The sequence below is a fragment of the Coregonus clupeaformis genome, chromosome 13 (genome assembly GCF_020615455.1).
Source record: "Coregonus clupeaformis isolate EN_2021a chromosome 13, ASM2061545v1, whole genome shotgun sequence".
Lineage (NCBI taxonomy): Eukaryota > Metazoa > Chordata > Actinopteri > Salmoniformes > Salmonidae > Coregonus > Coregonus clupeaformis.
In genome coordinates this window covers 33789928-33805302 of record NC_059204.1, presented here as the reverse complement: position 1 = coordinate 33805302, position 15375 = coordinate 33789928, and the positions used below count along the sequence as shown (strand labels likewise).

General features: G+C 46.2%; 1 protein-coding gene across 2 annotated transcripts in view; it reads right to left on the bottom strand.

Moving 5' to 3' along the window:
• LOC121579179 (RING finger protein 145-like) overlaps positions 1 to 15375 on the bottom strand; it is a 37315-nt gene that overhangs the window by 2713 nt on the left and 19227 nt on the right. The window contains exons 3-11 of one of the 2 annotated variants that reach the window (XM_045224333.1): positions 14133 to 14241; positions 13752 to 13843; positions 4885 to 5120; positions 4502 to 4659; positions 4328 to 4345; positions 3942 to 4082; positions 3581 to 3763; positions 3161 to 3308; positions 214 to 570 (exon numbers count right to left, since the gene is read on the bottom strand). In XM_045224333.1, coding sequence (XP_045080268.1) covers positions 214 to 570; positions 3161 to 3308; positions 3581 to 3763; positions 3942 to 4082; positions 4328 to 4345; positions 4502 to 4659; positions 4885 to 5120; positions 13752 to 13843; positions 14133 to 14241 — 1442 coding nt within the window. Of the gene's footprint in view, positions 1 to 213; positions 571 to 3160; positions 3309 to 3580; positions 3764 to 3941; positions 4083 to 4327; positions 4346 to 4483; positions 4660 to 4884; positions 5121 to 13751; positions 13844 to 14132; positions 14242 to 15375 lie in introns of both variants that reach the window. The other variant, XM_041893537.2, reaches the window with a different exon arrangement.

The window sequence follows — 15375 nt, the reverse complement described above, 5'->3', positions numbered from 1 at the left end:
TATTCACACTAAACTTTCATTCTCTATTAATAATATCTTTTTTTTTATGTTGAAGCAGAACCTATTTCATATCCCCTCTCGCTGTATTGTCCCATTTAAACCAGAAGAGGGCTATTAAACACATTTATCAGACCAATAATGTTGGCCTCAATCACTCACTTTTCTCTGCAAGCATGCACACTTTTCCCCATGCACGTGCGCGCACACACAAACCTGGTAGCAGATGGCGCAGATGTCGCTGTACTGCTCCAGCTGCAGGTCAGAGGCGGTGGGCAGGCTCTTGATCTTGTTGACGGCGTCTCGCCGCAGCAGGAAGCTCTGCCAGCCCAGCTGGGCGCGCAGCCACACGTTGTAGTAGGAGTGGATGAAGATGATGGTGGAGCCCATCACCGTCCACTCCCCGAACACCGTCTCCGACACGCCGTAGGCCACCACCACCAGCGCCACCAGGAACTCCAGCAGCCGGTAGGTCCCGTTCACGTAGTAGATGACGTCGTCCATGTTCTCCACGGGCTCCTTACGGACCTCCTCCACCATGAAGATGATGTAGATGAGCAGGGTGCCCAGCACCTTGGAGACAGAGTAGGAGACAGGGACAGAGACAGAGAGGGTTAGGAGACAGAGACAGAGAGGGTTAGGAGACAGAGGGTTAGGAGACAGAGAGGGTTAGGAGAGAGAGGGTTAGGAGACAGAGACAGAGAGGGTTAGGAGACAGAGAGGGTTAGGAGACAGAGAGGGTTAGGAGACAGAGAGGGTTAGGAGACAGAGAGGGTTAGGAGACAGAGAGGGTTAGGAGACAGAGAGGGTTAGGAGACAGAGAGGGTTAGGAGACAGAGACAGAGAGGGTTAGGAGACAGAGACAGAGAGGGTTAGGAGACAGGAACAGGAGACAGAGACAGTGAGGGTGGGTGTAGGAGACAGGGACAGTGAGGGTGGGTGTAGGAGACAGGGACAGTGAGGGTGGGTGTAGGAGACAGGGACAGTGAGGGTGGGTGTAGGAGACAGGGACAGTGAGGGTGGGTTGTAGGAGACAGGGACAGTGAGGGTGGGTGTAGGAGACAGGGACAGTGAGGGTGGGTGTAGGAGACAGGGACAGTGAGGGTGGGTGTAGGAGACAGGGACAGTGAGGGTGGGTGTAGGAGACAGGGACAGTGAGGGTGGGTGTAGGAGACAGGGACAGTGAGGGTGGGTGTAGGAGACAGGGACAGTGAGGGTGGGTGTAGGAGACAGGGACAGTGAGGGTGGGTGTAGGAGACAGGGACAGTGAGGGTGGGTGTAGGAGACAGGGACAGTGAGGGTGGGTGTAGGAGACAGGGACAGTGAGGGTGGGTGTAGGAGACAGGGACAGTGAGGGTGGGTGTAGGAGCATTTCGTTAGGGCAAGCGGTGGAGGGTTAAGGGTTAAGAGTTAGAACAAACTAAAAATCAGTAAGATCTGCACTATTCCTTTCTATTACAGTTCACTTCAGGTCGATGTACCAGAATCTTCTAAAAACTACCACCAAGGCGATTCCAAACATATTTATGTTGTTTTGGATCTTCCTGAAATGAAATCCATAGAAAGGTCATTTGGGGGAAGGATGTTTGGCATACCTTTGAAATCTGTATCCAAAATAATTGAGAAGTAACTAATTAAAGTTGGGAAACTTGTGACATTTTGGCCTTACCCAGGCCTAATCTTAAACATTAGTAAAAATTTGCTTATAAATCAACTTCTGTTAGGCCAAATCGCGCCGCGATAGTTCTGTCTGACAGCCCCGCTTCCCTGCTTCAATTCAGTTGGCCTCAAATGACTCTGGGGTATCGGGTTAAATATCCACAGCCATTGGAGGCTCTGGAGTCCCACCTTAACGCTCATTTGCCGATCGGACTGTCCGTCAATTTGTGGCGGAAGCTTCTGAGCTTTCTAATAGTATAAGGCATTACTAGGTAATGTTCATGGCTTTCTCATGTAGATACATTTTACACGGCCATCCAGTTAACATTAAATGTTCAACAGGTTTTAAGACATTAATGGTTTTAATGTACAGAAGCAACAAAGCCAGTATTAGTGTCATCTGAAACAGGAGTTTAGATTATGAATACAATTTATTTATGGGATAGTTACAAATACTGCATTTATTTCTTATTTTTAAGTACCATTTTGATTTTGTTCATACTGTTTAAAACATACTCTACAAGTACATGACATTTCCAGAGTGGGCTCTCTGCTACTGAAGTAATCATTTTGGATACAGACTTCAAAAAAGGTATACCAAACATCCTTTACCCAAAGGACCTTTCTATTGATTTAATTTCAGGGAGATCCTAAACACCATAGGGCCACAGGGCTTTCCATATTTCAGAGGTAACGTATACTCACAGGTGGGCAGGGAATAGCAGGCACATCTATGGGAGCTTACAGTCCTTACCGTGCCCGTCACATCACTGTGTGTCCCCACAGCAACAGAGCCTGCGGTGTGTGTGTCCCCACAGCAACAGAGCCTGAGGTGTGTGTGTCCCCACAGCAACAGAGCCTGAGGTGTGTGTGTCCCCACAGCAACAGAGCCTGAGGTGTGTGTGTCCCCACAGCAACAGAGCCTGCGGTGTGTGTGTCCCCACAGCAACAGAGCCTGAGGTGTGTGTGTGTGCCCACAGCAACAGAGCCTGAGGTGTGTGTGTCCCCCACAGCAACAGAGCCTGAGGTGTGTGTGTCCCCACAGCAACAGAGCCTGAGGTGTGTGTGTCCCCACAGCAACAGAGCCTGAGGTGTGTGTGTCCCCACAGCAACAGAGCCTGCGGTGTGTGTCCCCCCACAGCAACAGAGCCTGAGGTGTGTGTGTCCCCACAGCAACAGAGCCTGAGGTGTGTGTGTGTGTGTGTGTGTGTTCCACAGCAACAGAGCCTGAGGTGTGTGTGTCCCCACAGCAACAGAGCCTGAGGTGTGTGTGTGTGTGTGTGTGTGTGTGTGTGTGTGTGTGTGTGTCCACAGCAACAGAGCCTGAGGTGTGTGTGTGTGTGTGTGTGTGTGTGTCCACAGCAACAGAGCATGAGGTGTGTGTGTGTGTGTGTGTGTGTGTGTCCACAGCAACAGAGCATGAGGTGTGTGTGTGTGTGTGTGTGTGTGTGTGTGTGTGTGTGTGTGTGTGTGTCCACAGCAACAGAGCCTGAGGTGTGTGTACCTGCAGTGAGGTGAGGATGCTGGAGGAGATGATAATGAGTAGCCAGAAGTCCATGTGGAAGAACTGGCAGATCATGTAGGCCATGTAGGCTGGGAACACCAGCAGGAACAGGCACAGGCTCACGGCCCGGAAGTGCTTCCACAGGCTCCTGAACAGAGCAAACACCAACAGACCTATTAGTAGGGAATCTCCTCGGAGGGGATTAATAAAGTTGGGTTGAATTTAACCATATAGTTGGGGAATTTTTAATGGGTTTACATTTGAAGTGAGGCATTTGAAGTTACTCTGCTCTCCATTTCTCTGTATAAATAAAAGGTTAAATACATTTCTCTCGCTCTCTGTGTGGATGACCCTATGGGCCCAAGTCAAAAGTAGTGCAAAAATAAAGTCACATTTCAAAATCAGTCTTGAATGACTTACTTGTCCCGGGAGGCCCCCAGAGCCAGTACGATGGGGTCAGCTATCTCCAGCATGGACTGTAGAATGGAGGCCACCACGACGAAGAGGATGATACTGAGGAGGAAGGCTCGGTGGATGACCTGCAGCTCGATCAGACCCGTCTGTACAGCCAGGATCAGTAACGTGATGCCCTCTGTCATCCCCCTGAGATGGAGGGAGGTAGAGAAGTAGGGGGAATGTTCAGTCTTCTCTTTAAATGTGGTGCTTTCAGTCAGAAAGGAAAAAAGCTTCCTCAGTGTTCAAACCTGTAGTCCACATAACACACTTAACGGACATAAAGACACATCACATGAGAAGGCAGGTGGGCAGGAAGCTGACTGACCGGTGCATGGTGTTGTCATTCATGAAGGCCCGGTAGCCCTGCAGGTAGAACTTGCAGAGGGTGAGGACACCCAGCGCCACGAAGGAAACCGTAAAGACCAGGCCCAGCAGGGAGTAGGGAGTGCTGCAGCACTCTGCAATACTGAAGGGGACAAGGAGACAGGGGGCCTTAACTCACTAAACTTAGAATAGACGGCACACATCCCATTTTCTTTGATTGAAATAAACAGACGAGTGAAATTGTAGAACTTGAGACTCAATAACGTTGTGAAAAAGTTCCAGCAAAACAGGTCGACTTGGGTTTCAAACTCCTCGCATTCCACAAGGGATAAGCATTCCATGAGAGAAACACAAATACCAAGGAAGTGTTTGTATGGCTGGTCCCACCTGGTGAGGAAGAGGAAGTGTTTGTATGGCTGGTCCCACCTGGTGAGGAAGAGGAAGTGTTTGTATGACTGGTCCCACCTGGTGAGGAAGAGGAAGTGTTTGTAGTGCTGGTCCCACCTGGTGAGGAAGAGGAAGTGTTTGTAGTGCTGGTCCCACCTGGTGAGGAAGAGGAAGAGCAGCCTCTCTCTGGAGGTGGGCTTGTCCCGGCTACTGAAGTAGCTGTAGATCTGCAGGGCAAACAGCACCAGCCAGAAGCACATGAAGAGGACGGGCAGAACCAGCTGGTTCCACAGGGACATCCCCAGAGCCAGCAGCCCATACACCTCCACCACCTGGGCACAGCAGGACAGGGAAGAGAGGATATCACAGACATGGTTAGCTACTAGAAATAAAAACACCTCAAGACAGCATAGATCCTCAGAAAACGGGTAGATTTACAGTCTCCAGAGTGTGTGGGGGGGGAACAGTGACGATCAGGTAATAAATGTATTCACAATCTCTTCTAGTTAGAGAAACAAACGCATGAAAATAATTCTGTGCCAAGTAGACAGTTTTACCTGCACCAGCTCCCTGTAGGCGGTCTTGGCCAGGTTGTATGGCACCAGCAGGTTGGTGGCCAGGAAATAGATGACCTCGAGGCCTGTGAAGATCATGGCGAAGCGGTTGATGAACACAATGGTCTCCAGGGGGACCAGACAGAGACGGGCCACCAGGGGGAGCAGGTGAGCAGAGAACAGCCAGATCCTCTTGGTCTGCATGACGCAGGAGCACAGGGTGCACACCACCATCTGACCTGGAGAGAGAGGCAGGGACACAGGAGGGACGGGGTTAATACACAGCGTATAGGGACAACCGCGGTGTAGGAACACTGAACAGCTGAACCTGAAGAGAGAGGCAGGGACACAGGAGGGACGGGGTTAATACACAGCGTATAGGGACAACCGCGGTATAGGAACACTGAACAGCTGAACCTGGAGAGAGAGGCAGGGACACAGGAGGGACGGGGTTAATACACAGTGTATAGGGACAACCGCGGTATAGGAACACTGAACAGCTGAACCTGAAGAGAGAGGCAGGGACACAGGAGGGACGGGGTTAATACACAGCGTATAGGGACAACCGCGGTGTAGGAACACTGAACAGCTGAACCTGAAGAGAAAGGCAGGGACACAGGAGGGACGGGGTTAATACACAGCGTATAGGGACAACCGCGGTATAGGAACACTGAACAGCTGAACCTGGAGAGAAAGTAAAGAGCTAACTGAGAAAATATATTAATTAACGCATTGATGATTTTGCAAGTCACATTTGCAATGCCTTCAAGTTCAAATAAGGGCAAAATGAACCTCAAAATAGTACATTGAGGCAGGCAGTACTTGTAGCTTTACTGCTACGTGCCCCAAGTTGACTCGGATGACACAGTGCTAGCATGGTACTGCACTAGAAAGCTCAATCTCATCACATGAGAGAGAGAAGGAATGAGACATAGTGAAGACCGTGTCAGATCCAGTGACTTCACCGAGGCTGGTGACGACAGCATAGTGGCTGCATTTTCTACAACACACTAGTGACTGGGCCAAGAAGTCCATGCCTACAGCTGCTCTCCTCTGTTTCTAGAAAATATTACTTTTCAGCCGTTTAGCAGACGCTCTAAAGAAGAGCAACTTACAGGAGCAATTAGGGTTAAGTGCCTTGCTCAAGAGCACAGAGATGATTCATTTAGTCGGCTTGGGGAGTTGAACAAGAGATCTTTCGGTTACTGACCCAACACTCTTAGCAGCTAGGCTGCCTGCCGTCTAAATAACATGAACTCAGTGTGACCCGCAGAACTCTAGGCAGGACAGGAGACCAACTGTACAGTACAGATATTAGGAGCTCAGGGTTGAATTAGGGATGGGCATTTCAAATTAGTTCACTATTTCACTCTTTTTTTATTCATCTGCTCTTGACCAAATCAGAATGACGCAAATGCAGAGGTAAACAGAGGACAGACTGCTATTTTCACCATGATTGAACTGATTCCGTTACTAAAAAGGTTTTCTGGTGTGTTGCATTGATCTGTGTCAGGACTTGTGGAAACTCCGTTTGGTGCATGCCTGTAATTACTATTTGAAGTAGGGAAAACAGCATACTGAGGGCAGACTGGAGGGCTAAATGTGCAGTAGTAGCTCAATGCACCATCATAAAAATTACATAAAAATAAAAAAAAATAAAAAATTATTACGAATTTCAAATGTCATGGTATTTCCAAACGCCTACTCCCCCTCAGGAGACTGAAAAGATTTGGCACGGGTCCTCAGATCCTCAAAAAGTTATACAGCTGCACCATCGAGAGCATCCTGACTGGTTGCATCACCGCCTGGTATCGCAACTGCTCGGCATCCGACCGCAAAGCGCTACACAGGGTAGTGCGTACGGTCCAGTACATTATTGGGGCCAAGCTTCCTACCATCCAGGACCTCTATACCAGGCGGTGTCAGAGGAAGGACCTCAAAATTGTCAAAGACTCCAGCCACCCTAGTCATAGACTGTTCTCTCTGCTACCGCACGGCAAGCGGTACCGGTCTAGGTCCAAAAGACTCCTTAACAGCTTCTACCCCCAAGCCATAAGACTGCTGAACAATTAATAAAATAGCCATCTGGACTATTTACATTGACCCCCGCTTTGTTTTTACACTGCTGTTACTCGCTGTTTATTATCTATGCAGTCACTTTACCCCTACCTACATGTACAAATTACCTCGACTAACCTGTACCCCCACACATTGACTCGGTACCGGTACCCCATGCATATAACCTTGCTATTGTTATTCTATTGTATTAATTTATTTGGTAAATATTTTCTTAACTATTTTTCTTAACTGCATTGTTCGTTAAGGGCTTGTAAGTAAGCATTTCACTGTAAGGTCTACATACACCTGTTGTATTCGGCGCAAGTGACAAATAACCTTTGATTTATATGTAACAATGGTCAAGGATAATTGAATTGACCGTTTTCTCATTGTTAAAATATGGCTACAATTATTCTCCAAAAAATGAACTATCCCACCAGTCTTTTAGAGAAATTAGAGAGTACTTCAGTGATTGAATCTAAAAAGGCCAAAGTTCAATGACTGTCCCTAATCAAGTCAACAAAACTCACCAAAGCATCAAATCAGTCCCTCCCTTTTGTAACATGTTAGGGAAAGGGTTCCCGTTGTTAAAAGTCAAAGTAGCAGAGGGTTACCTAACAGAGAAGGAGAATCTGCTCAGCATCAGATCATTGCATGACGACATTTCATAGGCAGGCCTCCTATTCACGATGAAACAAGACAATGGTTTGTTCCCCTTTCGGGCTTTCAGCCTTTTACTGAGCTCTGAATACAACACTATTATGGCCAGCCGTATTTTTAGAAGAGGTGGATCCCACACCCCAGTAACCTAAAACCCTACAGATACTGCAGAACCACAACAAGCTTCCCTCTTATGACAGAAGCAATGCAACAAAGAAATACATCAATGAGTGAAAGTAACGTAGAGATTAAAAGAGAGGGAGAGATTGAGAGACCTGTGAGTTGTGTGCGTTCTCTTTGGTGTTTCCTGTTTCTGGAGGACTGTGGCTGCATTAAGCTGCTCTCTACCTCGTTGCGTGCACCCCATCAGAGAGCTGAGGAGCTCTGCGGCAAACGGCATCTCAGAGCAACAGATTCAACAGCACCCACCGCCAACCTCCTGAACCCTCTCCCTACTGCCTATAATGATGAAGCAAGGAAACACTGCGTTTCCCATGTGTCTAAAAAGGTTGTAGGGCGAACCTAGTTTAGTTGGTTACCTATGAGGATGAGACTGTGTTTAGTTGGCTACCTATGAGGGTGGTAGTGGTGGTGAAGGTGGGACTGTTTAGTTGGTTACCTATGAGGGTGGTGAAGGTGGGACTGTGTTTAGTTGGCTACCTATGAGGGTGGTGGTGGTGAAGATGGGACTGTGTTTAGTTGGTTACCTATGAGGGTGGTAGTGGTGGTGAAGGTGGGTCTGTGTTTAGTTGGCTACTTATGAGGGTGGTAGTGAAGTTGGACTGTGTTTAGTTGGTTACCTATGAGGGTGATGGTGGTGGTGAAGGTGGGACTGTGTTTAGTTGGTTACCTATGAGGGTGGTGGTGGTGAAGGTGAGACTGTGTTTAGTTGGTTACCTATGAGGGTGGTAGTGGTGGTGAAGGTGGGTCTGTGTTTAGTTGGCTACTTATGAGGGTGGTGGTGAAGTTTGGACTGTGTTTAGTTGGTTACCTATGAGGGTTGTGATGAGTTACCTATGAGGGTGGTAGTGGTGGTGGTGAAGGTGGGTCTGTGTTTAGTTGGCTACTTATGAGGGTGGTGGTGGTGGTGAAGGTAGGACTGTATTTAGTATTTGTATTTATTAAGGATCCACATTAGCTGTTGCCAAGGCAGCAGCTACTCTTCCTGGGGTCCTGCAACATTAAGGCAGTTATATACAATTTAAAATATTACATGACATTATATTTACAATACATTTAGTGTGTTCCCTCAGGCCACTCCTCCACTATCACATATTTACAATACAACATCCATGTGTACGTGTGTGTAGAGTGAGTGTCTATATGTATGTGTGCATGTCTCTTCACAGTCCTCGCTGTTCCACAAGGTGTATTTTTTACTGTTTTTTAATTCTGATTCTACTGCTTGGATCAGTTACCTGAGGTGGAATAGTTTCATGTTGTACTGTGCGGCTCCCATAGTCCGTTCTGGACTTGGGGACTGTGAAGAGACCTCTGGTGGCATGTCTTGTGGGGTATACATGGGTGTCGACACCTCACAAAAACAAGCACTGATGAAGTCAATCTCTTCCACTCTGAGCCAGGAGAGACTGACATGCATGTCATCAATGTTAGCTCTCTGTGTACTTTTAAGGGCTAACCGTGCTGCCCTGTTCTGAACCAACTGCAATTTTCCCAAGTCCCTCTTTGTGGCACCTGACCACACTACTGAATAGTAGTCTAGGTGCGACAAAACTAGGGCCTGTAGGACCTGCCTTGTTGATAGTGTTGTTAAAAAGGCAGAGCAGTGCTTAATTATGGACATACTTCTCCCCATCTTAGCTACTATTGTATCAATATGCTTTGACCATGACAGTCTACAATCCAGGGTTACTCCAAGCAGTTTAGTCACCTCAACTTGCTCAATTTCCACATTATTCATTACGAGGTGTAGTTGAGGTTGAGGGTTTAGTGAATGATTTGACCCAAATACAATGCTTTTAGTTTTGGAAATATTCAGGACTAATTTATTCCTTGCCACCCATTCCAAAAGTAACTGCAACTCTTTAAGTGTTGCAGTTATTTCAGTTGCTGTAGTAGCTGACGTGTATAATGTTGAGTCATCCGCATACATAGACACACTGGCTTTACTCAAGGCCAGTGGCATGTCATTAGTAAAGATGGAAAAAAGCAAGGGGCATGGACAGCTGCCCTGGAGAATTCCTGATTCTACCTGGATTATGTTTGAGAGGCTTCTATTAAAGGACACCCTCTGTGTTCTGTTAGACAAGTAACTCTTTATCCATATTATAGCAGGGGGTGTAAAGCCATGACACAAGTTTTTCCAGCAGCAGACTATGATCAATAATGTCAAAAGCTGCACTGAAGTCAAACAAAACAGCTCCCACAATCTTTTTATCATCAATTTCTCTCAGCCAATCAGTCATTTGTGTAAGTGCTGTGCTTGTTGAATGTCCTTCTCTATAAGCATGCTGAAAGTTTGTTGTCAATTTGTTTACAGTAAAATAGCATTGTATCTGGTCAAACAATTTTTTCCAATAGTTTACTAAGGGTTGGTAACAGGCTGATTGGTTGGCTGTTTGAGCCAGTAAAGGGGGCTATTCTTAGGTAGCAGAATGACTTTAGCTTCCCTCCAAGCCTGGGGCACACACTTTCTAGTAGGCTTAAATTGAAAATATGGCAAATAGGAGTGGCAATATCGTCCGCTATTATCCTCAGCAATTTTTCATCCAAGTTGTCAGACCCTGGTGGCTTGTCATTGGTAATAGACAACAATTTGTTCACCTCTTCCACACTCACTTTACAGAATTCAAAATTACAATGCTCATCTTTCATAATTAGGTCAGATATACTTGGATGTGTAGTGTCAGCAATTGTTGCTGGCATGTCATGCCTAAATTTGCTAATCTTGCCAATGAAAAAATTATTAAAAGTAGTTGCCAATATCAGTTGGTTTTGTGATGAATGAGCCATCTGATTGATGGAGCCGAGTTTGCCTTTTTCCCCCAAATTTCATTTAAGGTGCTCCAAAGCTTTTTACTATCATTCTTTATGTCATTTATTTTTGTTTCATAGTGTTGTTGTTTCTTCTTTTTATTCAGTTTAGGCACATGATTTCTCAATTTGCAGTATGTTTGCCAATCGGTTGTGCAGCCAGACTTATCTGGCTTTCCTTTTGCCTCATCCCTCTCAACCATAAAATTTTTCAATTCCTCATCAAACAGTTTTTACAGTCATTTTCTTAATGGATGCATGCTTATTAGTAACTGGAATAAGCAATTTCATAAAATGTGTCAAGTGCAGTGTCTGTTTACTCCTCATTACACACCACGGACCAGCATATTTTCTTTACATCAACAACATAGGAATCACTACAAAACTTATTGTATGACCTCTTATCCACTATATTAGGCCCAGCCTTTGGATCTTTGGTTTTCCTAGATATGGCTACTATATTGTGATCACTACATCCATTGTATTTGGATACTGCTTTCAAACAAATCTCTGCAGCATTAGTAAAGATATGATTGATACATGTTGATGATTTAATTCCTGTATTGTTTGTAACCACCCTGGTAGGTTGACTGATAACCTGAACCAGGTTGCAGGCACTGGTTACAGTTTGAAGCCTTCTCTTGAGTGAGCAGCCTGATGAAAGCCAGTAAATATTTAAATCACCAAGAAAGTATACCTCTATTGATATCACATACATCATCAAGCATTTCACACATGTTATCCAGATACTGACTGTTAGCACTTGGTCGTCTATAGCAGCTTCCAACCAGAATTGGCATTAGGGGAGGCAGGATTAACCTGTAGCCATATTACTTCAACAGTATTTAACATGAGATCCTGTCTAATCTTCACAGGAATGTGGTTCTGAATATAAACAGCAACACCACCATTGGCATTTCCATAAATGTTATAACCTTGTATTGCTGAAGGTGGGACTGTGTTTAGTTGGTTACCTATGAGGGTGGTGGTGGTGGTGAGTCTGTGTTTAGTTGGTTACCTATGAGGGTGGTGGTGGTGAAGGTGGGACTGTGTTTAGTTGGTTACCTATGAGGGTGGTGATGAGTTACCTATGAGGGTGGTAGTGGTGGTGAAGGTAGGACTGTGTTTAGTTGGTTACCTATGAGGGTGGTGGTGGTGGTGAAGTTTGGAGTGTGTTTAGTTGGTTACCTATGAGGGTGGTAGTGGTGGTGAAGGTGGGACTGTGTTTAGTTGGTTACCTATGAGGGTGGTGATGAGTTACCTATGAGGGTGGTAGTGGTGGTGAAGGTAGGACTGTGTTTAGTTGGTTACCTATGAGGGTGGTGGTGAAGTTTGGACTGTGTTTAGTTGGTTACCTATGAGGGTGGTAGTGGTGGTGAAGGTGGGACTGTGTTTAGTTGGTTACCTATGAGGGTGGTAGTGGTGAAGGTGGGACTGTGTTTAGTTGGTTACCTATGAGGGTGGTGGTGGTGGTGAAGGTGGGACTGTGTTTATTTGGTTACCTATGAGGGTGGTGGTGAAGGTGGGTCTGTGTTTAGTTGGTTACCTATGGCTCAGTTGGTAGGGCGTGGCGCTTGCATCGCCAGGGTTGCGGGTTCAATTCACACAGGGGACCAGTATGATAAATGTACTACTGTAAGTTTCTCTGGATATGAGCGTCTGCTAAAATGACTAAAATGTAATTAGGGTGGGACTGTGTTTAGTTACTCTGAACAAAAATAAACGCAACATGCATCAATTTCAAAAGACTTTACTGAGTTACAGTTCATAAGGAAATCAGTCCATTGAAATAAATAAATTAGGCCCTCATCTATGGATTTCACATGACTGTTGGTAACAGATACAATACCTTGTGGGGGTGTGGATCAGAAAACCAGCCAGTATCTGGTGTGACCACCATTTGCCTCATGCAGCACGACATCTCCTTCGCATAGAGTTGATCAGGCTGTTGATTGTGGCCTGTGGAATGTTGTCCCACTCCTCTTCAATGGCTGTGCGAAGTTGCTGGATATTGGCGGGAACTGGAACACGCTATCGCACACGTCGATCCAGAGCATCCCAAACATGGTCAATGGGTGACATGTCTGGTCAGTATGCAGGCCATGGAAGAACTGGGACATTTTCAGTTTCCAGGAATTGTGTACAGATCCTTGCGACATGGGTCTGTGCATTATCATGCTGAAACATGAGGTGATGGTGGCGGATGAATGGCACGACAATGGGCCTCAGGATCTCGTCAGTCTCTGTGCATTCAAATTGACATCGATAAAATGCAATTGTGTTTGTTGTCCATAGCTTATGCCTTTCCCATACCATAATCCCACCGCCACCATGGGGCACTCTGTTCACAACGTTGACATCAGCAAACCGCTCACCCACACAACGCCATACACTCTGTCTGCCATCTGCCCGGTACAGTTGAAACCGGGATTCATCTGTGTAGAGCACACTTCTCCAGCGTGCCAGTGGCCATCGAAGGTGAGCATTTGCCCAGTGAAGTCGATTACGACGCCGAACTGCAGCCAGGTCAAGACCCTGGTGAGGACAATGAGCACCCAGATGAGCTTCCCTGAGACGGTTTCTGACAGTTTGTGCAGAAATTATTTGGTTGTGCAAACCCAGTTTCATCAGCTGTCCGGGTGGCTGGTGTCAGACAATTCCGCAGGTGAAGAAGTCGGATGTAGAGGTCCTGGGCTACGGTTGAGGACAAATTCTCTAAAACGACGTTGGAGGCGGCTAACAGTAGAGAAATGAACATGAAATTATCTGGCAACAGCGCTGGTGGACATTCCTGTAGTAAGCATGCCAATTGCAGGCTCCCTCAAAACTGTGGCATTGTGTTGTGTGACAAAACTGCACATTTTAGAGTTGCCATTTATTGTCCCCAGCACAAGGTGCACCTGTGTAATGACCATGCTGTTTTATTGGCTTCTTGATATGCCATATTATTTTGGCAAAGGAGGAATTCTCACTAACAGGGATGAAAACAATTATGTGCACAAAATTTGAGAGAAATAAGCTTTTTGTGCTTATGGAACATTTCTGGGATATTTTATTTCAGCTCAAGCAACATGGGACCAGCACTTTTCATGTTGCGTTTATATTTCTGTTCAGTGTAGTTACCTATGGTGAAGGCGGCAATGTGTTTAGTTAGTTACCTAGGAGGGCGGTGGAGAAGCGGTTCATGGACAGCGGCTCCAGGTAGAGTGGTCCCTCGTACCCAGAGTCCAGCTCACTGCGGACATAATCCCTAAAAACAAGACAACCCAGAGCTCAGTTCACCTCCTGCAGTCACACCGGCGGTCCTCTGTCCTCACTGGTTAGATACAAAAACATCCCTCAGAGAATTCAACAGTTACACACACACACACACACACACACACACACAGGGCCAGTAGAAGCTTGATTCACTCAATACTATTACCCCTAACTGTTTTATGGAGCAATTTGAAAAATGGTTAACAAACACAGCACGCAAATGGCTTTTAAAATGACCTTCCGAATACAGCTCACTCCTCGTTAACAATTGAACGTCTCACCTGGAGACCTGGTGTCCAGCGAAGAGCAGCAGGGCAGTGAGCACGTACAGGTAGAGCTTCACCAGGTGCTGACGAGGCAGAGTCAGGAGCACCAGGCTGAGGATGTAACCTGATACACAGAGAGAGGAGGGAGACGCAGTCAGGACACAGTGAATCATGGAGGGAGGACGGAGATGTGCCTGTACAGCACACCACCATGAAGACGTGAAACACACATTCATTTCATTTATTTATTCATTTAGGCAGGATAGCCCTGTAACACTGTTTTCCAGGGAGTCCTGGGTTCAATAGTCAATAAAAACACACAAAAGCTGTCTTCAGAAAGTATTCAGACCCCTTGTTACATTACAGCTTTAAAATTGATTCAATTCATTTTTTTCCTCAGCAATCTACACACAACACCCCATAATGAGAAAGCAAACACAGGTTTAGACATTTTTGCACATTTAAAAAATAAAAACAGAAGTACGTTATTTCCATAAGTATTCAGACCCTTTGCTTTGAGACTCGAAATTGAGCTCAGGTGAATCCTATTTCCATTGATCATCCTTGAGACGTTTCTACAACTTGATTGGAGTCCACCTGTGGTCAACTCAATTGATTGAACATGATTTGGAAAAGGCACACACACACACACACACACACCTGTCTACATAAGGTCCCACAGTTGACAGTGCATGTCAGAGCAAAAACCAAGCCATGAGGTCGAAGGAATTATTCGTAGAGCTCCAAGACAGGATTGTGTCGAGGCACAGATCTGGGGAAGGGTACCAAAACATTTCTGCAGCATTGAAGGTCCCCAAGAACAGTGGCCTCCATCATTCTTAGATGTAAGATGTTTGGAACCACCAAGACTCTTCCTAGAGCTGGCCGCACGGCCAAATGGAGCAATCGGGGGAGAAGGGCCTTGGTCGGGGAGAAGGACAACAATCTCTGCAGCACTCCACCAATCAGGCCTTTATGGTAGAGTGGCCAGACGGAAGTTACTCCAGTAAAAAAGGCACATGACAGCCCGCTTGGAGTTTGCCAAAAGGCACCTAAAGACTCTCAGACCATGAGAAACAAGATTCTCTTGTCTGATGAAACCAAGATTGAACTCTTTGGACTGAATGCCAAGCATCACGTCTGGAGGAAACCTGGCACCATCCATACGGTTAAGCATGATGTGGCAGCATTATGCTGTGGGGATGTTTTTCAGTGGCAGGGACTGGGAGACTAGTCAGGATCGAGGCAAAGATGAACG